This window comes from Acomys minous (genome assembly GCF_964271855.1).
Source record: "Acomys minous genome assembly, chromosome: 4".
In the NCBI taxonomy this organism is placed as follows: domain Eukaryota; kingdom Metazoa; phylum Chordata; class Mammalia; order Rodentia; family Muridae; genus Acomys; species Acomys minous.
In genome coordinates, this window is record NC_140486.1 from 89502453 (window position 1) to 89526784 (window position 24332).

At 41.0% G+C, this 24332-nt stretch overlaps 1 protein-coding gene across 3 annotated transcripts in view; it reads left to right on the top strand.

Moving 5' to 3' along the window:
- PARD3B (par-3 family cell polarity regulator beta) overlaps positions 1 to 24332 on the top strand; it is a 982300-nt gene that overhangs the window by 777347 nt on the left and 180621 nt on the right. For all 3 annotated transcript variants that reach the window (XM_084778917.1, XM_084778918.1, XM_084778919.1), the window contains one exon: positions 10786 to 10896. In XM_084778917.1, the coding sequence (XP_084635043.1) occupies positions 10786 to 10896 (111 nt within the window). The remainder of the gene's footprint in view (positions 1 to 10785; positions 10897 to 24332) is intronic.

The following is a 24332-nucleotide window of genomic DNA, read 5'->3' on the forward strand; positions in this document are numbered from 1 at the left end:
AAAAGTTTCCCACCTCCAGGATGAGGAGGGAAATCTGAAAAGTTCTCATTGTCTTTTCAAGGAAGGTTTTATATAGTAAAAGCAAGAGGAATATGAACATTCCAGTATGCAACATGCAAAAGGTTTAGAGTATACAGAACATTAAATGAGCAATAGAGTTAACACTGTGTTCTTAATTTTAAGCCTCAGATAAGTATGAATTCAGCTTTTGTCCTACATGGACTAATTAATTCTACATGCTAGAGAAAAGATGCTAATTTGGGCATCACAGTGATAATCTTTTTTGTTGCTTAATCAGAGTTATAAAGCCAAGTTTGGCTCTCACTAGACTGGGTCTGCAGTTCCATCATTTACTCTTTCTTGGTGTGTATGAAGGAAATCTACCCTTCTTAGCATCTGAAGATGGAGTGACAGCATTCAGGATTCCCTTTAAAATGGTCCTTTGCGTCGTCATTGTGAGTGAGCACACTCAGATGAGCCCGTTTTCCCAACTGTCCATTTGTTCTTTACTTCTAACTTAGGCACTGTCATCTGTTCTTTCTGACAAGGGAATCATAGGCAAATGATGTGTGTGTTAATTCCTGCTATTGGGCTTTTGTTTGTGTTTACATTTGATATAACGCTTGTAGGTTAAAAACCCCCAACTTCCATAAACATTTGTAAGTATTCCTCCCAGAACTTGAGTTCTTTGACAAGAGTTAGGTTTTCCCTTCCCAGGCAGTTGGCTGAGCTAAGCTGACCCCACAGGCCTGGGCCTGGCAGCTTTCAGGGGCCTTTCCGTCTGCCGGATGAACCTGTGGTCAGAGTGCATTGCACTCCAACAGACTGGGCCTGGGAAGGCTAGCAAAGGTGTGGAACCTCACACAGCTGACAGAGAAAGGTTAAGAATCAGGTGGAATTTGCTCTCAAAACCGGCTTTCTTTCCTGTATTTTGGATTTGGCAAAGGAAGTAGCGAAAATGGAAGGAAGGAGGAAGAAAGAGCACACGTGAGAAAAGAACATCTACCGCTGACTGACATCTGACTTCCTGCCGCATGGCAAGTTTGAATTAGAGTTAGGGTTTTATGTACAGGCTACCCGTTGTGTCAACTTATTCAGCCAGTCTTCAAAAATCCAGTTAAAAATGATGAAACAGAAGAAGAGATGCGTACAATTCCACTACATTACAATAAGTAAACATTTAATAAACAGAAAAGCCTTTCTAACTATTAAGAGAACATTATAATGCAAAAAGATCTATTTCTTTAATGCATTTCTTTCATGTTAAATGTATTTCCCAGAAATCAGAAGTGTTTAGTCTGAGTCACTGAGGCCCCTACCTACCATGTCTTGAAACCAGTGCAAGTGCATGAAAGCAATTAATCAAAGTTCACTGCGTTCCTGGAGAACAGTTTCTTCTGGAAAGCTCGGAGAGGGAAAGCAGCGGAAAGCCCAGGGTGGCAGTGACAGCTAATAAGCTTTGTAGAGTCCCTCTGTGAATCTGAAAATCAGACCGTATTAGTATCTTTACCTTTCTTGCTCACTCATTCACGCTTATTTTCATTTCTGGCCTCCTTCTCATAAATCTTCTTTTTCCTTTTATTTAACCTCTAAGTGCTGAGTTAATAACCTCAGAGTCTAGTTTGCATGTGTTACAAAGACGATCAGCAGCAGTACTGTCTTGTGGTTGACAAGCCCTTTCTCTGGCTCCTAGGACTCAACCTTGCTCTGGTTCTCTTGCCTTTGTGTTCAAGAGTGTCGGTTGTTGGTGGTACATGTTTGCTTCACTTCCCAAACTCTTTAGGATTTTCTTAATGTATTCAGTGTTTTCCAAACACATCACATTTTCTAGCCCCTCAAATGGGGAAAGCAAATTAGCTCAAGGACTCCCAGCAGCTGAATGTAGCCTGAGCGGAGTCTCTGCCCAGCAGCTGTCTGAGCCACTTAGGCAGCAGTCCTACAGTGGTGAAAGACCGCCCTGCTTTTTAAGCCCCAAAATAAACAACAACATATTTGGGGTCTGATGATTCCCTGCTCTGGAATGAAAGGTTGCTGTGATGCGCTCCCTTCCTCCTACTGACACGGAACAGTCACACCACAGAAGTAAGTAGATGCAGGAAAAAGTTGATGCTTAAGGTTGGGGGCAGGACTTAGCCTTAAGGGTAGAAGTAAGCGTATTCATGGGATTAAAAACGTTTGTTGTTTTAACACAACTTGTCAGTCTCTTAGAAGCCTAACCTTAACTGAGAGGAATGTCTAAACAACAGCTCTAGAATTAACATTTTGATTTCAATTTTTAATTTCAAGATTTCAACTGCTCTATCTTAAGACTAACAAGAGAGACGTGCGTGCATGTGTGTGCGTGTATCTCCCAGAGATCCTACTGGCTCTACTTTCCCACTGCTGAGATTACAGGCACGCTCCACCATCCCCACCTGGCTGTTTATGTAGCTGTTACGGACCCAAACTCAGGTCCCTGACTTGAATAACAAGCACTTTAACCCACTGAGCCATCTTCCCAACTCAAGAAAGATTTTAATATTCTTTTTCTTTAGCCATTCAAGTATCAACTCAGCTTTTGCTTGTGTGGACATCCTAGAAAACTAACCCGTACCTATTTTTGCATGCCATAAACTAGATAAACAGACTTTAAATACAGCCTTTATGTTCTGAAAAGCATTCTGGGATGAATAGTATTTCACCTTCCTCCTTAAGTGTCATAGGAATTTAGTAATATATCTTCAACTGCTTTTCATTGCTATAACAAAGATACTCAAGGCTAGGTCATTCCAAAAGAAATAAAGTTTCTTCAGATTACACATTGAGAGAACCAAAGGCATGTGCTGTGTCATGTCATGGCAGAGATGCAGAAATAAGAAGTGGTGTGAGTGTGAAGAGAAAGAGAGAACAGAGACTAATTTGTTCAGTCCCTTGAGACCCATTTTACCCTCAAGAGAGCTAATCCAGTCACAAGAGAAGTAACCTAATCTCTTAGAAAAGACACTAGTCTGTTCGTGAAATGGTACCACCCATGGTCTAATTACTTTGTGCTAGGTACACCGCCTCTGAAGGCTCCCACCAGCTCCCAATCCTAACCCAGTGGAAACTGACTTCCAGCATCTCGGTGGGACAGGGCCACATTCAGTCTGTGACACCATCACAGTGATAGCCACATGAAGTCCAAATAAGATCCCAATATTTTCTCTTTAATCAAGATCGCCTTGTAACAAACAAAAGAGTGAATTATTCCTTTCATAATATTAACACAAAAGTAGGTAATGACTTCTAGGTGGCCAAAACAATAGGGGCAGGGGACTAATTGGTCAATTTTCACTGAATTTTTATCAGATTCATTAACTCTCCAGTACAATGGGAACTATGTGAGCTAAATGAGCTAAGACCTTTGTGACATACATTTTAGAGGGAAGCAATAGCTGAAGTGCACAAAGCCATGTGGGATTATAATACATGGGAGTTTTCATCAGCATATACGTATGCTAATTTAGAGCCCGTTTTGGAATAAATCAGACAACAGAAACCTTTTAAGGGTGGATTTCACAATAGACTATGGAGATAGTAGTCAAAGGCCTGTGAACTTCTCTGCCCTCATCCTTAGCTTGAGCTTTTTCAAACTGTATAATTTATAAAATGATGAGGAAATACCAGGCATAGTTTGAAAACAGATAGTAATGGGGTAGAAGGGCCATTATCCAAATTCAGAAAACATAATGACTGTGAAGTTTGTGTTTTTTTAACATCTGACACTGATCCATGCTTCTAATTTTAATATCATGGATGACCAGCTTCGGTGGCCTTTTCTAAGACATCATTGGTGCCCACAGATCTCTCCTGATTGCAGCAGGAGAAAGCTGTTCCTGTTGCCTCCCTTTGGATTCATAAGTGCATCTGATTTAGGGCAGGAGTGTTGGGCATTGCTTTTGCCTGGCTTTTTCAGTCCTCAGAAGCCATCGTTCAGGATCGCCGTCATGGATTGTGTGCTCAGTGGAGGTAGAGGACAATAGCTGCATTACCTTCTCAATGAAATCTAGGAGAAAACGTCTGTGCCGAACGTGGCAGAATCAGCTATATGAGAGAGGGCACAAAAAATACCAGGGCTAGAGCCATACCCACTGTGAACGTAATCCATTCCTCAAGGTGTTCAGAAACCAAGAAGAATTTGGAAGTCTCCATTTTCTAGAAGACACTCGGAAAGGACTGGAAACAGAGATAACTACCAAAAATCATATTAAAATCTTTACCCTACAGGAAACAAGGTACTCAAGGTTGCCTAGTTAGCTATATTGAGAAAGAGTAGCAGGAGACATTGGTTGGTCACTCCCTTTGCAAAGTTGAAGAAGTGTCCAGTCTGTGACCCATGGACCACGTGCAGACCAAGATAGCTATGAATGAGGCCCAATGCACTGACAGTGTCAAAGGTAGGACCCACCTGGGTGTGATGTGTAGTGAGTGCTCATTCATGAACAGGTGTGTGGATGTATGGTTGTAACATTACCACATTCTACTTTTCTACATGAAGTTTTGGAGGTTCCCTACCCAGACAAAATAGCTCCCTTAGTTAGGTCTAATTCTGGTGTTTTCCTATGACTCTTTCTGAGGTTTTCTTCTCCATTGTATAATTTCACCTGTGATTATTTAAATTTCACCAAGAATTTGTATTTTCTGGGTCAAAAGCCTATTTCTCTCATGCATATTATGTTATATTAACTGTTAAATCATCTATGAAAACCTCTGCCTACCCGTTCATAACTGTGTGATTGGATTAATTTATTCCCCAACTGCTGTTCTTTGTAGCTCCTCCCTCATCCTAAGCCTCGCCTTTCTAGGGCAGCTTTGTGTTTCTGTTGCCCCCCCCCCCCTTACTGAGGATGCTAATTCTCCTGCACCAATGCTCACAACAGCATTGTGCACAACAGGCAAAAACGTGAGCATGCCTATATGGCATTGACGGTTGAGTGGCTGAGACAAATATGGTCTATGACTATTATGTGACCTTTATTTATTTTAAGTGCTTCTATTATGTGTGTGTGTGTGTGTGTGTGTGTGTGTGTGTGTGTGTGTGTGTGTGTGTGTAGCACCCATATATGTGTAAATCAGAGGACAAATTGTGGGAGTGAAGACTCTTCTTCTGCTGTGTGAGTCCCAAGGGTTGGTCTCAGGTTGTCAGGCTTTATGGCAAGTGCCTTCACCAGCTGAGCCATCTCACCAGCCATATTTGGCATTTAAAAGAAGTGAGATTCTGTTGTATTCTACGACGTAGGTGAGTCTTGAGGAGCTTATGCAAACTGAAGTAAGACACACACAAGGACAGTTAGAATGTGATCGGGCTTCTCTGGAGTACCTAAAATAGTCATGAGTGATGTTCATAGAAACAGAGGTGAGAGAGAGAAAGAGAGGGAGTTTCACTTTAAATAGAGAAACGTTGAAGGAAGGATGATGGGAATAGTGGCACAATGAAATCGTGATACTTAGTGGCACTAAACTGTGCATTTAAAAACACTTGATGTGAAATGTCACATTTAACAGTTTACAAAAAAAGAAAGTAAGAAAGAAAGAAAAAACAAAAAACAAAACAAAACAAAAAATAACAAACCCAAGACAAAACAAAACATAGGCAAAAAAAAAAAAGTCCCTTAGTCTCTTGTCTCCTCCATCTCCAACTTGCCCTTCCTCTGTTTCATTTTTCCTACAAGCAAGCCAAGTTTCCCCACTATAAATCCCTTTTCAAACTCCTTCCCCAACATCCTCCTCCACGTGAGCTCCTGCCCTGCCAGCTCAGCTTCCTGACATCGCTGTATAGGCTCTCGGTGCTAGAACCTGCTGCCGCCTCACTCATGCTCGCAACTTTCCGCTGTACCTTGCCCAGGCTGGGAACGCTCGTCAGTCTACAGCTCACCGGACTGCTAAGTAGCATTTCCATCTGTTGACTGTATGCTCCCCAGCTGCAGTCATCAGATACTTTTACAAACATGCTTCCCTGATATTCTTCTTTTATCTGTTTTTCTTTTCATTCTTTCATCTGCTTCCCTCCGCTATAAAACCTTTAGATGCCGCAGTTCCTCAGACTTGGTACCGAGGCTGTTTGCTTAGGTTTCTTGACAGTGTACCAAGATCATGTGTAGGGCTAGCAGTACAGCTCGGCGTGTAATGCGCTCACCACCAACCCTGATGACCGAGTTTAATCCCAAGATCCTATACGGTGCAAAGAGAGAACCAGCTCCCCACATATTGTCCCCTGACCTCTGCGTACACATTATGCACGTGCCCCCTACACATTAATATGCATGAATTTTAGAAATAAATATAGAGGAAATGAAATCTTGTTTAAACTCGAACTTTTACTCCTTCTCCGTTGACCCGCCAGTTCCAAATCACTGTCTTCTCTCAGGGCCCACTTCTCCAGCCACGCCGTTCACCTCCCACGACTCTCCACAGCCATCATAAGCAATCCAATTCATTTGCCTGCTTTGCTGTTTTCTTGCTGCTTTGTGCTTCACCAACCAGGATGCTCTTTTGAAGATGCACCTCACACTCTGCCGTCACTTCTGCCCAAAGGATGTGTCTACTCCTCTGTTTCCATGACTCTTCTCTCAGTCCACCGTCTTTTTCACTAGAAAGTCTGTGCCCCTTGTTACTCAATACCAAGCATGCCCTCCCTGGCTCCTACACTCCACTCCAGGCTCCTATCAGAACTTGCTTTTCTACCCACATCCCATGAGAGTGGCTCTTGGCTTCAGCCACCCTTTTTACTGACTGGAAGCACCAAGCCTCCCCCAACCTCACAGTCTTGGCATGTGCTGCTTCAACCACTCCAAAGCTTTCGACCTATTCTGCTTGCTAAACCTCCTAAATGTGCACTCTCAGATAAACAGCAAGGCATGTTCTAGCTGATGACCAGGTCCCTCCAAACAACCTTCTTAACGTCTCACAGCTTGTGAATATCCAGTTACTCCCGCTTGACGGCTGCCTTCTCCCTTAGAATGCAAGCTCCATGTGGTTAGTGGATGGTTGTGTATCTCAAACTGGTATGTACGGATAGCCAATGTTTATAATATCTGACACATAATAGATGTCGAATAAACATTTTTAAAGGAATAAGTGAAAGGAAGGTATAAAGGGGGGAAGAAAGATAAAGAGGAAAGGAGAGGGGGAAAGAAGAAAGAAAGAAAGAAAGAAAGAAAGAAAGAAAGAAAGAAAGAAGAAAGAAAGAAAAAGAGGAAGGGAGGGAGGGAGGGAGGGAGAGAGGGAGGGAGGGAGGGAGGGAGGAAGGAGAGAGGCAGGAAGGGAGAGAGGAGACAGAAGTTTCCCACAAAGCTGTTCTATGTAACCTCTATAGAAATGAACAGGGTCAGGTGTTTGAAGCAAACTTATTCATGAAAATGTAAATTTCCACAAAGAATATGTTGAAAGGTGATTTTTCCACTTTACAAAATGATCCATCATAGGATTCTTTAAACAGACTACCTGGGTACATGTAAAATAAAATTTTATTGATCGAAACCACATGTGTGCTCAGAATGTTTCAGCAAAGTATCCTTTCTACAAAGGCAGGCTAACCTATAAGCAGTTTCCTTGAGGCACCTGGCCCAGAACGACCCACTCTCAGATTTCTAAGGCAACAAGGGAAGCCTGGAATGCAAGGGCTGTTCCAAGCCTCCAGCATGCAAAGCAGCAGCCATCCTGGCCAGTCCAGGGCCTCGTGACTCTCCTCACAAAATAGCTAATGGGGAGATGAACCTCGCAGACTCTCCTTTCTGTATCTTGGGTTAAGAAAGGATGCTGTGAAACGACCTCCCATAGGGATGCTTTGGAAAGGAAATGGCAAACTGATGCTCTCCTCCTTGAGGCCCAAGCCCTGCTGCTCCCTCTGCCACTGAAGATGGAGCCATCTGACAGCCAAGCTGGAAAGAGAAGTCAGTGTGATCACAGATGAAATGCAAGTCACCTCTGTGGGTTTCAGTTGCTTCCTTTTAACAAGGTGGGCCCCCCTCATGATCATTATCTCCTAATTCTGTTCCCAAACCGCCCGAGACCCCACGAAACAAGGTGATCTGTAACCTATACTCTAGTGAGTGGATTTTTTTTTTTTTTTGCAGCTTTTTCTGTCTTTCTTCTTGGGTAGAAAACTTAAAGAAAGTGGACTTTAAATGAAATATTTAAAATAGTTGTGGAGCTGGCTGGTTTAATGGACAGTTCTTGATTTAAAAAAAAAATACTTTGCAGAAGTTAAAACTAACAGTAAAACAGACGTGGTGTGGTGGGAGCCAAGCTAGCTATTACGAACTGCAATTTGAGTAAAATAGTTTAGATACCAAAGGAAAACTATGCCTGGGGTGTGGTGAGAGCCATGAAGCTAAACAGAGTCTAGGTTACTTTGACCCTTCAAACACAAGTCTGCTTTTATCTCAGAAAATCCAAAACCTCCAAATTTTTAATAAAATACAGGACATGGGTGGAGGGGAGCAAGCTTATTGGTTCGGTAACATTCTGCTCTCATTGCCTTGCCAAGGCACCCTTCCACCCTGGCTCCCCAGCGTCCTGAATTTTCTGTCCAAATGTTATTATATTCAATGGTCTCTTGAGAGAATTATTTATCTCTGTGATGTACGAAGGTGCTAACTTCTCCCGTGAATACATTTAGAGTAAGAATGACCTCCAAGCCTCTTGAATACCGTCTAGAAAGCTACAGAGTCTATTCATGGAAACTTTATTTAGATAGCTCCTGCTCTGTAGGTTGCGCCAAGGTCTTGAATATATCAGCAAATCTGAGTTATATTTGAAAGTTGACGTTCTTATATTTTGGCCTGGTTTTTTTTTTCCCCCTTGGTTTCCTAGCTACTTCTATAAATGAGCAGGTCATATCTTCAGTGAAGAGCAGTAATGAATTCAGAAATGGAACAGAGTAGAAAGAAAGAGGAGGGACGAAAGAACAGAGAATAAGAATCAGTAGAGCCCCGAGCCACAAATGGGACACCTGTCTCACACGACCCCCATGAGGCTCAGGGAACGTCATGGAAGGGTAGGCAGAAAGACTGTAAGAGCCACGGGTTGGGGAGAGCTGGAGTGAGGCAGCACCACTGAGCTCATGAATTCACGGCAGTTGTGGTTACCTACATAAGATCTGAACAAAATCAAGGCAATCAGTGTCCTAGTGGGAAGGGAAGAGGAGTTTGTGAGCCACACCCTTAACTGAGGACCTGAACCCATAGACAGTTGGTGGCTTCTAAAAGGAGAAACAGTTTTCTTTAAGAGTGTGGCTCCTGGTTTGTTGATCACTCTCCAGTGGGTCACCACATACCTACGAGTTTATGAACAGCACTAATTAGAATCCATGAGTTATAAAAATAAATGAAGATGAAGGGTAGGGAGCTGGGGTATCTGGAAGGTGTTAGAGGAAGGAGTTGGGAGTGGATATGATCAAAATGCATTGTATAAAATCCAAAATATTATATATATTATATATCAAATATATCTTATAATTTATAAATTTTAATTATATATATATATATATATATATATATATATATATATATATATATATATATATATATCTCCACTATATGGATATAGGACCTTAGAGCTAACTAATTAAACTAAAGCTGACAATTGATCAATGTCCCAGGAAAGACTGAACGAAGAAAGATATATAGTAATCGATGAGGGTGGGTGAGGGGAGTTTGTGAGAAAAGACTTGTTAACTGAAAGTATAAGTTGAAAAGTAGGGAGAAGAATCAGGACTGGTTGGGTTCTTCAGCCTATGCCAAGCTTGCAGTAGGCTTATTAACCTGAGCCAGGGGCCTCCCGGGTGCGAAACTCAGCTACTCCCTGGTAACAGCATCTGCCAGGACTGAAGCACAACCCAAGAGGAATTCCAAAGAAGGCATAAGCAAGAGCTCACTTGCGAATTGGAAGAAAATTGTTATTCTAGTTGAAGAGACTATAAGACCATCTTTAAATGTTATGTCGCTTCTTCATGTAAAAAGATTCTAATTTCCTATGTGTATATCCGAGGGGAAGGGGAAGAAAAGCTAACCTAAGCACAGCTACTTGTAAGAACTCCCAGGTTGAAATAGTTAGATGGGCAGACTGGCGGGTGGATGGACAGACAGACAGACAAACAGATGCATAGACAGATGGACAAGCAGGCAGACAAGTAATATATAGGAGATAACACAAATGGTTAAAATTGTCTGCTATTTAATAAAAGGAGGAAAATACTTAAAGGTAAAAAGATTTAAGAAGATTCTGCCTACGCTGAAGAGTGTGCCTCATGGAAGGACTTTCCCCTGATCATTTCGTTCATGTCACCTGTCACATTAAGGACAGGTCGTAGTAATAGCTCAGTCACCACCTTCTTATATTTCAAATGTACAGGTTTCATTTTTCTACACATGCTGAAGAAACGTGATGCTCTTGTAATGTACCACGGTTGCTGCTATGTGCTCTTAGCTGCAGATGTGGCAGATGTGCTAAGTACACTAATCTAGAGCAGCTTGGGAACCAGGGGATGAATTGTAGGGTAAGTGTGACCTGGAAAAAAAAAAAAGAATAGCACACAAGGTAGACAAGGTCTAATCCCATGTGAATGGAAAAAAAAAAAAAGGAGAGAAAAGGATTCAGCTACTGTATTATTTCCCTGTTTTCATGATCTTATTTTCCCTCTGTTTTATGCCAGGGTTCTTGCATTATTTCGAATAAAGAGTTATAGTGGATGGAGCTTGTATCATACATATCTTACATTTGCCAAAGAAAACAATGCAGGTTATGAATTTTGTCCTTCCTCTCCAGGTTCGGAAAGAAGAAAGATGACAGGGGTGGGAAGGCTGAGCAGAAAGGTCCTCTGAAGCCCAGAAACCTGGGGGAAGAAGAGCTGGAAAAAATGAAGGAAGAAAGAGAAAGGTGAGCGAAAACCCAGAGCCCTCCCTTTGTGGACTGCGGAATCTGGGTTTCAGTTTGTAACTTCCAAAAAATCACCAGGGGAGATTTTACTTTAAGAAGCATAGCAGAGAACTGGGACCTTCCTGACAAAGCCACCTGCCTTCCCAGAGATTCCTTATCTTATTTTTAAGAAGAAATCATAGTTGTGTTTTCGTTTGATCAAAACCCATAGTCCCATACTATGCTACTCCCATTCTCGGCTCCATCACTGCATATTTTCCCATGGCTTAAAGAATGATTTTCTTCTCCCCTGCTACTCCAAAGGTCATTTTGATATTGATGTTTAGAACTCTCAAGTTCCTCTAGTCTGTTCCCATTTCTGACAGCCTGCCGTATGCCTTTCTTAATTATATTCTGCTAACTCCATTTGGGTCGTGTAACTTGAGAAGTACATGCCCTCCCGTCCTCCATTTTTCAAGAGCGACTGTCTTTTATTAGGCTATCAGCAAGCTGAAAACTGTGCTGACCATCTGCTAAAGGGCCGGTTTCATATACGGCAGTAATGACAGTTTGTGAGGACCGAATTCTCCTTCTTGAGGAAGTGCCATGGTCCGTTTGGACAAGAGGCCCTACACACACACACACACACACACACACACACACACACAGACACACACACATCTTTGACGTTAGGCACCTCTCCCAAGTAGATGTGTGAATGTCGCATTTTAGAACATGCAACTGAATATTCATTTATTCCTGAAAATGCTTTGCCTTCCTAACAAAATAAAACTCAGAAAAAGACAGAGATGAGGCGGAGCTGGATCTAATCTTATCTATTTGTTTGTGATTTCTCAGGGCAAGTCAAATGAATCCAATGTTTTTAACCTGCTTATTAGCTAAGTTTATCCCAGCGGGGTTTATTTTTAGAGTCCATTTTTTAAATATTTTATTGCTGTAATATATGTACAGAGAAAGACCCATCTCTTCACTGTGTTTTCTAGCACACAGCAATCTAGAGTATCCCCTGTTAACCTTTAACCCCATCTCGCAGTCAATTCCCATCGAGAAGGCTGACTTTACCAATAAAGGGGGCGGGGAGCTCTTTGGCTCTTCTCATTTTTGAGAGGTTGATAAGCTCTGGTTCCAGGGTCACCGAAGCAGTTAAAAGGAAATCAAGTGTTCTACATTGTTGTTGCCTATTCACCTGACAAAGCTACCGTAAAGACAAGAAAGAGACTCCCCATCAGAGGCCCAGGATGCAGCAATCCTGTAACGCAAATATAATTCAGGCCTAGACTGATACGTGCACCAGCAGAGACATCTGCGCTATGAGCCTGTACTGTAGATCTTTGCTGCTTCCTTGACTTCATTTATTGAGACTGTGTCCCGTGCCTCATCTTCAGGAATCTGAGCTGTTTGCCAGAATGCAGACTGGACATTTTTTGCAGTTCAGTGCTTATTTGAGATGGGGAGTAAAAAAAAAAAAAAAAAAAATCCTCCCAGTATCGAGTGGACTGTGTGCCAGCTAGAAAATTGATAACTCATAAAATAAGGTCTGTCTTTAAGCCAGGGTTCGTTTCCTTTCCAGTTTTACCTTTAGGAAGCAGGAGCCTGAGGGAGTTTGGTTCTTAAAAGCAAAGCTGTAAATTTGCCTCAGCTGACTACGTAGGCTTCAGGCCCAGTATTCTTAAAAATATGTGTAGTGGAAATATCGAAAGAACTGCACTGCTAGCCTGTGCTTAAAACCACCTCCCAAACATGAACACATAAAACAGATATGATGTGGGTTTTCTACAGACAACATTGTCTCAATCGAGTGCTGAGGAAGAAGTTGAAGGAGCCGGTTTTAGGGCTGGATGCTATGGAATCAGTGGCCAAGGCATTTCAACAGCCAGAGGGTGAGGACCACGGAGGGTGGAGGTGGAGGAGGAACCTGTGATGCTCGGTTCCTTGACGTCCACCATCCATAGGAAACCAACTTAGAGCTCTCGCGGATTTCAGCAAGTGTGCTGCTCTTTATGGAGTGTTGCCATGGAGGAAAAATAAAAATAGAAAATATGGATAAATGCTTTTTGTCTCTTTTGCTTAATATAATCAAAATTTGTTTCTTTGAAATGAGTCAGGCTATCTTATTGCTCACTAAGTCTTTCTTAGTTCTTGTGGGTATAATGGTTTTCTATGAACTATTTTCAAAGTATTTAAAGCCTTTAAGTAAAGTACATATTGTATAGCACTGGAGATAGCAGGTTATCAGAACCGATTTTTAAACTTTAGAGAATTTCTGTGAGCTGGTCTGACCGTTGGCTCTTTGAAATGGTACACCAATATTAGAAAGTACTTTTAAAATGAACTTTTTTTTTTGAGAAGCCAGTTTATGAACACACCAGTGAAAGTCTAAATCAACTTCCTTCCCTGTACCATCCAGAAGATATCACTGAAAATTCAGGCAGAAAAATAAAAAGAATTTAAACCAAACCACAAAATATGTTTTTGTGGACCACCTCTGTCCAGCTGAATCGCCAGAAGAGCTTGCTAAAGATGAAGGCCCCTGAGTCCACCTCACACTGAAGAATCCTGGGAGGTGTAGTCCAGGAATCGTCATTTATCTGACAGATAAGTCTGAGATAACTCTTCAGCTTCCTCAAACCTGAGAAACACTGGCTGTGAGGAATAGGATGCAGCCAGAACATCAGGCCTTCTTATTTTTATGAAAAAAAAAAAAAAGATACACAGAAAATTTCCCTATTAAGACTGAGTGACCCAGTCTACAAATAGCATTACCTTTCTTCAAGTGCCGCCTCTGAAGCAGCGTGCCTGCCAGTGTACCCTTCCATGGATGTGCGACGAGTCCTTCTCAGAGCACCTAGCCCAGCGTGAGGCATAGTCTCTGGAGCAGTTGATTCTCAACCTTCCTACTGTTGTGACCCTTTAATGCTCTTCCTCATGTTGTGGGGAACCCCACCAACCACTGAATTATTTCATTGCTACTTCAGAACTGTGATCTTGCCACCATTATAAATTGTAATGTAAATGCCTGTGCTTTCTGGTGGTCTTAGGTGACCCCTGTGAAAGAATTGATGGATTCCCTAAGGGTGTCATGACCCACAGGTTGAAAACCACTGCTCTACAATTAATGCCTCATGCCACAGGGCTCATAAATTCAGGATGAATATTTTGGAAACACAAAAATACAAAGATTGATAAAAATAATAAATAATTGTGTAACAATCCCATTGCCATTACTATTAGTTGTGTAATCTGTTTTCTACACCTACTTATCCTTTGGAAAATTGATACCCACACTGCCTAGATAACATAGTTATATTCTCACATAAGGACACTCCAAATACTTCCCCATGCCACTCGTGTTTTAAAACATGTCATTCTGATCACTGTTGAACATTCTGTGTGATTAGCATGCATAAATTTATTTGTCTTCCATTTTCAAGCAGTTAGCTATTCTGCCCCCATATTTTTTACTGTCCAAGCTCATACTTTGATGAGCATCTAGGTACAAACTCCATAAACATTTCCTCTTACGTCACACAATTCTTGTGAAAGCTTCAATGTCATTATTCTATCTTAATATTAATTAATCTAGTATTAAGCCAACCTTTGTTCTAAACTTCAGGATTATATGATTCCCCTTCCATTTATTTGCCATGTTATTTTTCTTATTATTCATATCTTTTTATAAACCAGCTACTATCTAATTCTTGGTGTAGCCGTGGTTAGTTCTGTGTGTGTGAGCTTTACCTGTAATTATACTGTGAAAAGGTTAACAAAACCATGCAATAGGTAGATTAGCTCATAGGAATGCAGAGTCTCAATGGGAAGAGGCCACTTTGTCCACCAAGGAAGTTGGTGTGTGTAGAGACATTTCTGATTGTCATTACTGCAAAGGCGACGGAGAGAGAGTTTTTACTGCCTTTTCCTGGGTAGAAATCCCTACACATCTTGCAGTGTACAAGGCTTCTTTTGCCTGCAAGAATATGTTATCCAAATCTAAATGCTAGTGGCACAGGGTTGAGGCCCTTTATAACCACAAGAATTCACAAAGTGTCAGGGGAACTTCCTGGACATCAGAAATTGTATCACCCCATAGTGTCCCATGGATATGCAGCGAAATACTCATTTTGCCGAATGACATGATGCTAGGAAGATTATTAGTTGTGTGAGAACTTGTGCCTGAATATTGCCAACGAACATTCCATCTATATAAGCATGCAGAAATAGTTTTTCCTCAACATTTGCTTTAATGCAATCCTGCTGAGTACTGACATGAGTGGCTGTGGCCTGCTGATCAGCCATGAGTGCCAAGGCATTGAAGAGGTTGACAGTATATACGATGACAGAACCATCTGGAACAATGGGGAGAATCAAGCGTAAAGAAGTTAATAGGAATAAATGTAAAGTCTTACACTGGGGCCCAGAAATGAGCTGTACAAACACAGGATGTGGAAGGTTTGACTTAATACCAAATATATGAAAAACTGTGCCTGATGGTTTTAGTTGAGGGTAAGTGTAGCATGAGTCAACATGGGGATGTGCCTGCCAAAGCTTAATCCATTCTAGGCTGCGTTACTGGAAGTTCCTGTACAAAATGGAGAAACAACAGTTCCTATTGTATACAGCTCAGATCACACCTGGAATAACCCGGGTCTCCATCTCACATAGAGAGTGGGACACTTTACACTCGAACCCATGCTCTCCGCAAAGCCCTGGAGAGCCTGGAGACAGAGTCGGGACTTTAGCTGGCACTGTGTATTTGAATAACTGTCAGATCCAAGAGCAAATATATTTATTTACAACACCGTTTGCATCCTATTCTACTTCACCTATTTCTCAGTCTGTTGTTTATTTACTTGAAGACACCAGTAGAGCATTAACTTAAGAGAGGCATTCTTCAGCCTAATAAAAAAAAAAAAGAAACACCATAAACATTAGAGGGCATTATGAAACAGTGAGTTTGTTGACATTTGGAACATCTAATAAGAAGCCAATGACTAGATTTAGAAAAGATTAGTTCATCAGGTAAATATTAGAGTTTTATTAACCTCAATCACTGATGTATTCCTTCCCTCTCTTAATTATATGCACACATATTCAAATAAATAAAATATTAGCTCTTGCAAATGAAATACATCAAGCCATATACCAACTAAAATAATCGCAAGCATCGTTAATGCTACATTTTCCTTGGGTGATCCCTCGGGTCCCTTCCAGATGTTACACTCCGAGAGATATCTAAGTACAGAGGAAGCCACGTTGAGCTTCTAGAGCAAGCTCTCCTGAACTTGCCAAGTCACTGACTCATGTTATGTATATAACACTCTTCCTGGGGTGTGTGCAAGGCCAAGTTTCTCACTCAAGATTGTGCAGTGGGATTTTCTCATCGCCTATCCGATTTTCTGAGTTTATGATGTGTCCCCTCTTGACCTAAGCCAAACGGTCCATGGCGATGAAGCCCTGCATTAAATAAACTCATCATTTTTGTTCATGCTTCAGTGAAATGAGCCATAATAAAACATTAGTTTCAAAGGTCTTTATTCACTGCTAGATGATGAACACAATATTATATGCAAAGATTATTTGTCCTGGTTAAATTAAATTAGCATTTTCCACACATTCAGATTATGTAAATTAGTATCATGGGCTGACACAAGATTGTTTTAACATGTCATTAATTTTCGTTGTTTAATTCTAAGTACTAAGTTTGTAATCTTTTGCAAAGTATGATTTTAAAAGTCTTAAGCCTGTAATGTACTTAAATCCTTGTCTTCTTAGTACCTTTACAAGATATGTGGAGAAAGCCTGAAGAAAAACACTCCCCCCCCCCAACACCACTTTTTAGTTACTTAGGATTATTGTATTGACTAACATATCTCCATTGACACCAAAAACTAATTTCCATTGAAGTCTCACATTATTGACCCAGAACTAAAAATTCACTAACTACAACCTCATACTGAAACTAAAACGAAGAGCTAATAACGCAAAAGTTAGTTACATATTCCATATACCATGTCAAGTTTCCCTTTCCAGGGAGGTCATATGTCACATTAATTAAACATGATTTGTGTGGCTCTTATTAGCATCTGAGCAGATAACGGAAGAGACTAGGGGATGACAGTGTGTCCAGCCTCAGCACTGAGAAGCCTGAAACCACAGGACTCCTGTTCTCAACAACAGCCTGGACAGAATGCCAGTGAGAACAAAGCTAGGATTGAGGAAAATTAATCGGTCTCGCTGTCTGAATTCAAGATGCTTGGTTTTCTTCCCTTTCAGGATGCCTTCCAAGCACAGCAAAGGCTTCTCCCTCACCTTATCGGCCAGACTGCCTGCGCTCCCTTAGTTTGAATCAATACATGTGGTTTTGATATTTGGCAAACCAAGATTTAATTATGCAGCTGCAAATTCCCCCACATAGACGAAATGTATCTTAGAGATATAAAAACATTCAGAAACCATCTTATAGTTTGAGAATTCAAGTGGGTGAAAATCTATTCCCAACTTCTTCATATTTTATTTAATTATGGGGGACTTTTGTGTTACTAGAAATTGAAATGAAAGCCAGAATAAGACTACAGTTTATCCAACATTTGTTCACAATAATTTTTTTTTGTAAAAAGAAGATTTACACTGTAGTCTAAGAAGGTATTACATTGTGAATTAATATTTTAGCTGTAACCCACATACTGATTGCACTCTAAAGTACATAGGGCAACAAATGAATTGATAGGGTTTTGTCATTATTTTACTCTAAAAAGAAGTACATGTTTTATTAAAGAAACCAGAAGGTTGATTTCTTTAATTTGCCAAGTGACTCTTGATAATTAATTATTTACTGAACTTAATCTTTGGCACAGTAGAAACTGTTGAAAACACCCATGTTTTGGCATGGTTACATACAAATGATTAATTCAGGATGGTTTGAGTTGTCAATGAATACCCTGTCTTTTGCAGTAGAATTTGCTGGGTCCCGTGATTTGGGCAAAATAAAATGTTGGAATGATTCCCAGTTTTAATAGTTCCAATTTATTATTACCACTGAACCCTGATCAGATCATGGACTGGATTAGATCCCAGTTTTTCAAAATGCCCCAATTTATGGCTCCCTTAGAATCCTGATTTTTTTCTAAAAAATGTGTATTTGAATAGGACTTTGGTTGGCCAGAAAAGACCCAGTTAATTACTTGTAGGTTCTCATCAGATCATCTCACTCTATGGAAGTTATGAAAAACATTACTAGATGGTGTTTCTCGGGATAAGGTCATGTTCTGCTTTTACACTGACAGAGGAAGTGATCGGGTTGGTCGCTGGTTTTTAGAGTACTAAACACCTTCAGTGGCCAGGAAGAGGTTTTGCTGTATGTCACTGATTCCTGTTGTGCTAAGGTAGAGAGAGAAATCAGAGAAAAAGCATAGATGATGGCATCATGTCATGGTTACAACTCACCATCCCCTGTAGTCTATGGCAGTCTTTCAGGATTACTCTTGATTTACAGGGGCAAAGTGTAAGGCCCAGGGCTGATGTGGGTGGCTTGGGGTAATGTCTGTACTTTCATCTGATCACCGTAACACATACCTTCTTAGAAATGCTGATGGCCACCAACAAAACTTGGCACATTATAATATTCCTATAGACAAGGGATGGGCACACCTATATCCACTTGCCACGCCAGCATTTTTTATGAGCCAAAATCCTTTTATGGAATTGGAATCAATGTTAGAAGTGCTGTATTAGCAACTATGTGTCAGCTGAGCTGGATTAATACATAAAATGAATCACCGGACTGGCACGCTTTCCAACAGTCATTTAGGGAAGCTTCTGGAAAGTCTAGCTCTTAAGCATTGTTTTAAAAGATTAGTCCTGTATGAAAATACCCTGAAGTAGCATCACACATTGGTATATACAACACAAACTCTGGGTAAATGCATTCTGAAGAAGACTATAAACTACTCAAAGCAGTTCTCAGGAATGTTTAGAATATATGCTCTAATTATAAAAGTAGGAAAAGATTCTGTTGCTACAGGACATTGGTTTTAATATCCACATGTTAAATAAAGCATATTTGCTATTATCAGAAAACTCACTAAGTTTTTCTGTTGATAGAGAGCTAAGTTTTAATGTAGACTGTATCTAGCAGCAGAACAGTTTGGTAACATTTTCTGTGAAAGCTTTGGGAGTATAACTGGCAGAAAGACATTTGAAGACTAGCATTTACACCCAAGCCTCCCCATGCTATCATTTGGTTTTATAGTATGGAATAAACCACTCTTCGGGATGTATTCACATTGCCCCACCCCCAATTTCCTACCATGAAATGAAGTAGTGATAACAATATTTAAAGGTCTGTTTTATATTTTTTGTTTGGGGGAAACTGCTTTTTAATTGCTAAGATCTTCAGAAGAATTTTTTCCCAAAATTTAGAAACAAGTAAAACATATTTGTTGCAGACCCATTCAAGCTGGACATTGTGGCAGTAAACCTAATTTACTAAAAGTGCTCTAAATATGCAGACTACTAGATTTTCAGAAGTCAAAGAACATTCTAGAATGCTGCCTCATCATCTTCTCTTACTTGGACACATTTTATATTATATCCTGCTTTGGAAAGCCTCCATGACAACAATTTCACTCTGCAAGGCCAGGTCAGGTATTGTTCACATCCTTGGCAAGCTCTCCTAGTTGAAAGGCTACCCAGCTTACTGTCTTCCAGAACTTGACTCCGCACACCCCACCGGCACATCCTCTATGTAGAAATTACGATCTAGGCATGAGATTCAGAATGAGAAACCGTGGTGTAATTTTTCCACATTTCCTTTTTATTTTTCTTGCCATCTCTTTTTTTAAATTTAAATTTATTTGTAAAAAAAAATGTATTCACTTTACATCCCAATCATAGCCCCCTCCCACATGTCCTCCTGGTCCCTCCCTCCCTTTCTCCCTCTTCTCCCTCCTCCCCCCCACATTCCCCTCCCCTAGTCCTCAGAGAGAAGGAGCCCTTCTCCCCTACTAACTGACCCCAGCCTGTCAAGGCTCATCAGGACTTCCTGCATCTCTTCCTCTGTGGCCTGGTAAGGCACCCCCCTACACACAGGGTGAAGTGATCAGAGTGCAGGCAACAGGGTCCATGGCAGGGACAGCCCTTGCTCCCCTTAATAGAGGACCCATATGGAGACTGAGCTGCATATAGGCTACATCTGAGTTGGGGGGGCGGGGCTTAGGTCCTATCCGTGCATGGCACATTTCTTAAGAAACTGAAAAGCCCTGGGTCTCTTTTGCTTGGGATATTATTTGCTTGTTTGTTTGTTTGCTTGTTTGTTTTCACCGAGGCGCCATAGCACGTCCTAGTTACCCCAGTTTGGACAGGTGCTATTGTAATCCATGAAGTAGGAAGCAGGAACATGCCTCAACATTCTACAGTGCACGGGGCAACCCCTCTTCAACCAAAAACAATGTTATCTAGCCCAGGATGTCAGTTGTGCCAAAATTGAGAATCCCTGTGTAAAATGTATAGATAGTATTGAATGTTTAATATAGATAAAAATATACTCTAGATATTTAAAACTATGTTAGATAAATAGATACTGGTACTGATCCCAATATACACAGAAGTATACTCCAGAGACTCAAGAGTTGTGCAGTTGAACCTGAGAGTGTAGATTTCGAAAGCACTTCGCAAGTGATTTCTCATAACAGTCACATTTCTAACCAGATTGTCCTACCTATGGCCTAGAAGACACATGTGTGCCCAAAGGGACCGATTACAAGGCCCAGGAGTGGGTGGGACATTGGTGATAGACCTGACCTGGTATGTACACACTGCCATACTACCTAACTGCCACAGGCTTTAATGTTCACATCTGGTAAGTGCGGAAATCTGTCTCTCTGGTTGTCCGGGAAATGAAAAGTAGTGTTCAGGAAGCAAGCACCTGGCGCACTCTAGGCACTCCATGTTATTTCCCCGACCTGCTTTGGGGATTAAAGCCCCCACTTACCCACTCAGTAGCCTTTGGAGCCTGGAATGCTCTGGGCCTCGCCATCTGTGAAAGTTACTGAATTGGATCCTGTTACAACGAAGAAGGCCAACTTGAGTGCAGACTTCGCCCAGCTGGGAGTGGTGCCAGAAACTTCCATTCAAGAAGCATCACTTCATTTCTTACTGATCACCGGTTGTAGCGAGCTTGGCACAGGGCGGCAGCGCGGTAGCAAGGCAGCGTAGTAAGGCAGCCAGAGCCTGGCGGCAGGAAGACAAATGCAGGGAGAAGGGACACAAATGGTGAGAGTTACTGCCAGCTCCTCCACGTTCACAGGGCGGGTGGCTGCACGGAAACACTCGTAACCACAGCCATTAAACCCATAACCTCCTCGCATTTGCATTTCTCTTAAATGTGTTTCATGCAGAGGGAGTGGCTAACTCGGATCTGCTAACATTTTCGACCTAGTCTTTGGTGGAAACTGAATCAACGTGATATTTCGCCCCGCCCCATTCTCTTTCACCCATCTGACTTCGCCCTGTAATTTAATTAGTAATTTTACCATGCATTTAAAGTGGCTTCACATTAAATAGATATATATATATGTATGTATGTATATATATATGTGTATGTGTATGTATGTATGTGTGTGTGTGTGTGTGTGTATATATATATATATATATATATATATATATATATATATGACCTCCTTCCCAGACTCAAAAAGTCCTTCCTCTGCTTTGTGCCTCTGATATCTCTGGGAAATGAGGAGACTGGAGTGCTTGCTTTGTGTGCAGATCTATACGCTTACTTCTCTAGCAGGTCACTTTTAAGCAACAGTAGTAATAGTCGGTTGTTTAGAAAACCATTTTACATAGTCATGCTCTTGGAGGGCCTTAACAAGTGTATAATAATTTGTCAAGTCATGACTTTTTGGAGGCTTTATTTTTCAATGTATATGAATGTTTGCCTGGATGAATGCCTGCGCACCACATGCATGCATGGCTGCGGAGCCACAAGGTCAAATATCCTCTGGGTCTGGACTTATACATGGCTGTGAACTGTCATATAGGTCCTGGGAATTGAACCCCGTTCCTCTGGAAGAGCAGCCATCTCTGCAGCTCCAAGCAGAGATTGTTAAATAGTGTAGATTAAGGTGACTAGCTGAAACGCTTGCGTCTACAAGTGTTACCGAGGCTGGAGTTCTCTGAGTTTTCAAATATTCACACAGACATTACCAGTCATGCATTCCTACTCTGCAAGTATGAACTTCTCTGAGATCCAAAAGGTTATAAAAATGGGAATCTTCAAAAGTGTTGTGGATTTCAGAACACTTTGGATTTTGTATTGGAGATGCTCCACCTGCCATGGGTTTGATCAAGTTACTCCTTTCTCCCCCTAAAACCTTCAGTGGCTGCTTGTTGCCTATTATATCAGTCCAAACACCTTGGCTTAATGCATCTGTGACAACTTCCTGGCTTCATAACCGTAATTTCTATTCCTGGACCACATGTGCCTATGTTTCTTGACATTTTATAGCTCCAGGGGGGCTAAATCAGTCTCTCATCCCTCTTTCTTCCTTTCCTCTTTCTTTCTTTCTTTCTTTCTTTCTTTCTTTCTTTCTTTCTTTCTTTCTTTCATTCTTTCTCTCTTATTTTACCCCCAAAAGGAACAAGCAAAGGATGAGAAAGTTTCAGAAAAATATGCACAACCTTCCGGTTGTTGTAGGGAAGAGGCCAGCTTAGTACCTAACACTGTCTAATACTAGGCTCGTTCTCACTCGAGGCAAGTTCATAGTTCACTGGACATCTCCTTCTGGGAGCTGCTTTCAGGGTAGCATTTAATCACTATAGTATGATTAAGCTTCAGAGTCCCTATAAAATTCATATGGTAAAGTACCTGGAACTGTGCCTCAGCTCTGCACACATCTTATTGTCAGCACTGCCTTTTCTACACTGAATGATGCAGGTTTATAATTTCACGTGTACCTTATCTAATACTAGATTTCAATTGTCCTGGGGTTAGGACCACACCTTAGTCATTCTTTTAATTCTCTCATTGTCCAACGCATTATATATCATGGGATAAGCAATAGTTGTTAACGGATGGATGGATGGATGGATGGATGGATGGATAGATAGATGGATGGAAATATATAAAACCATCCTGTTTCCCTAATAGTAATTTTAGCTTTCAAGTGAATAATTGGTTATATGGCACTCAGGGGCAGAATATGCCGAACAAATAGTTGACAAAGCCATCTAGTTTAAGAAAGTAAGACTTTTCAGAGGTAATGAAATGTCAAGAAATGCAAGCTCTTTTGTAGCTGGGAGTAGGTCAGCAGAACTGGCTCAGTGACACATAGTGGCCAGTCGGCTAGGACTGTCTATTGCTAAACCAGAACCTCAAAGACAAGACCATAATGAATGGACGCCATGGGACCAAAGAACTGTCTTCATGGCTTTCTTTTGGTGTTTTGTTTTCTTAAACTGGACTTTTGGCCTTGTCCTCTTTCATTTGTTTAAATAGAACCAGTTGGTTTTCCTTTCAGGAACATTCATTTAATATTTTGAATGAATATTACGGACAAGAGAGAGACACACACTGTCATTGGCTTATTCTTTGTCAAAGAAAGATTTCATTGTGGTACATATTGAGCTGAGCAAGTCAGAATTCATGGCACGCGTGAGCAAGCATGAACAACCGTGATCACATCTCATAGAGCCGTTCCCTCAGGGAGACACTACTACAGAGCTCCAAGTACAGAGCTGTTAGTCCATATTAGCACTGAGGTAGAGTCTTTAGCGTCTGAATTATTCTTCATTATGTCCTCTCCTACAAATTGCATGCCTTCCCTTCCTGGTCCCAAATCTCCTGAAGCATAGGTCGTAATGACTACTTGTTTCATTTCCTTCCATCTTAGTAGAGAGAAGATATTTAGTAAGTAAAGCCCCAGATGCCTTAAAAAGGGGAAACAATATCTGGATTTTAATGTTACTCATATATTTTTTAAATACAGTAAATACTAATAACCAGTCGGGCCATAGTAACCATGTAGTAAAATACCTTACTAAAAACCTACCTATCTTTGAAAGCATGTGGTTCTGCTTAAAAAGAACACCAACCAGCACCAGTTTTAAAAAGTAAATAGATGAACAGATGAGGACTCAAGTCATATTTAAAATAATAATGAATTCCATTATTGACAGAATCAACAGCTAATTAAAAATTCTATCAGGGAAGATGTAAAAGATGGCAAATTTCCAATACAGTTTGACACCAAGGCCACTGACATAATTGATATTTGCTCAATACCTAAGATGCTTTGCAATCTGTAATTGAAGCTGGGGTAAGCAGAGAAACTTGCAAGAGTGAGTACACACACACACACACACACACACACACACACACACACACACGCACACACAAACAGACACACACACACAAACAGACACATGTGTAAATATATATT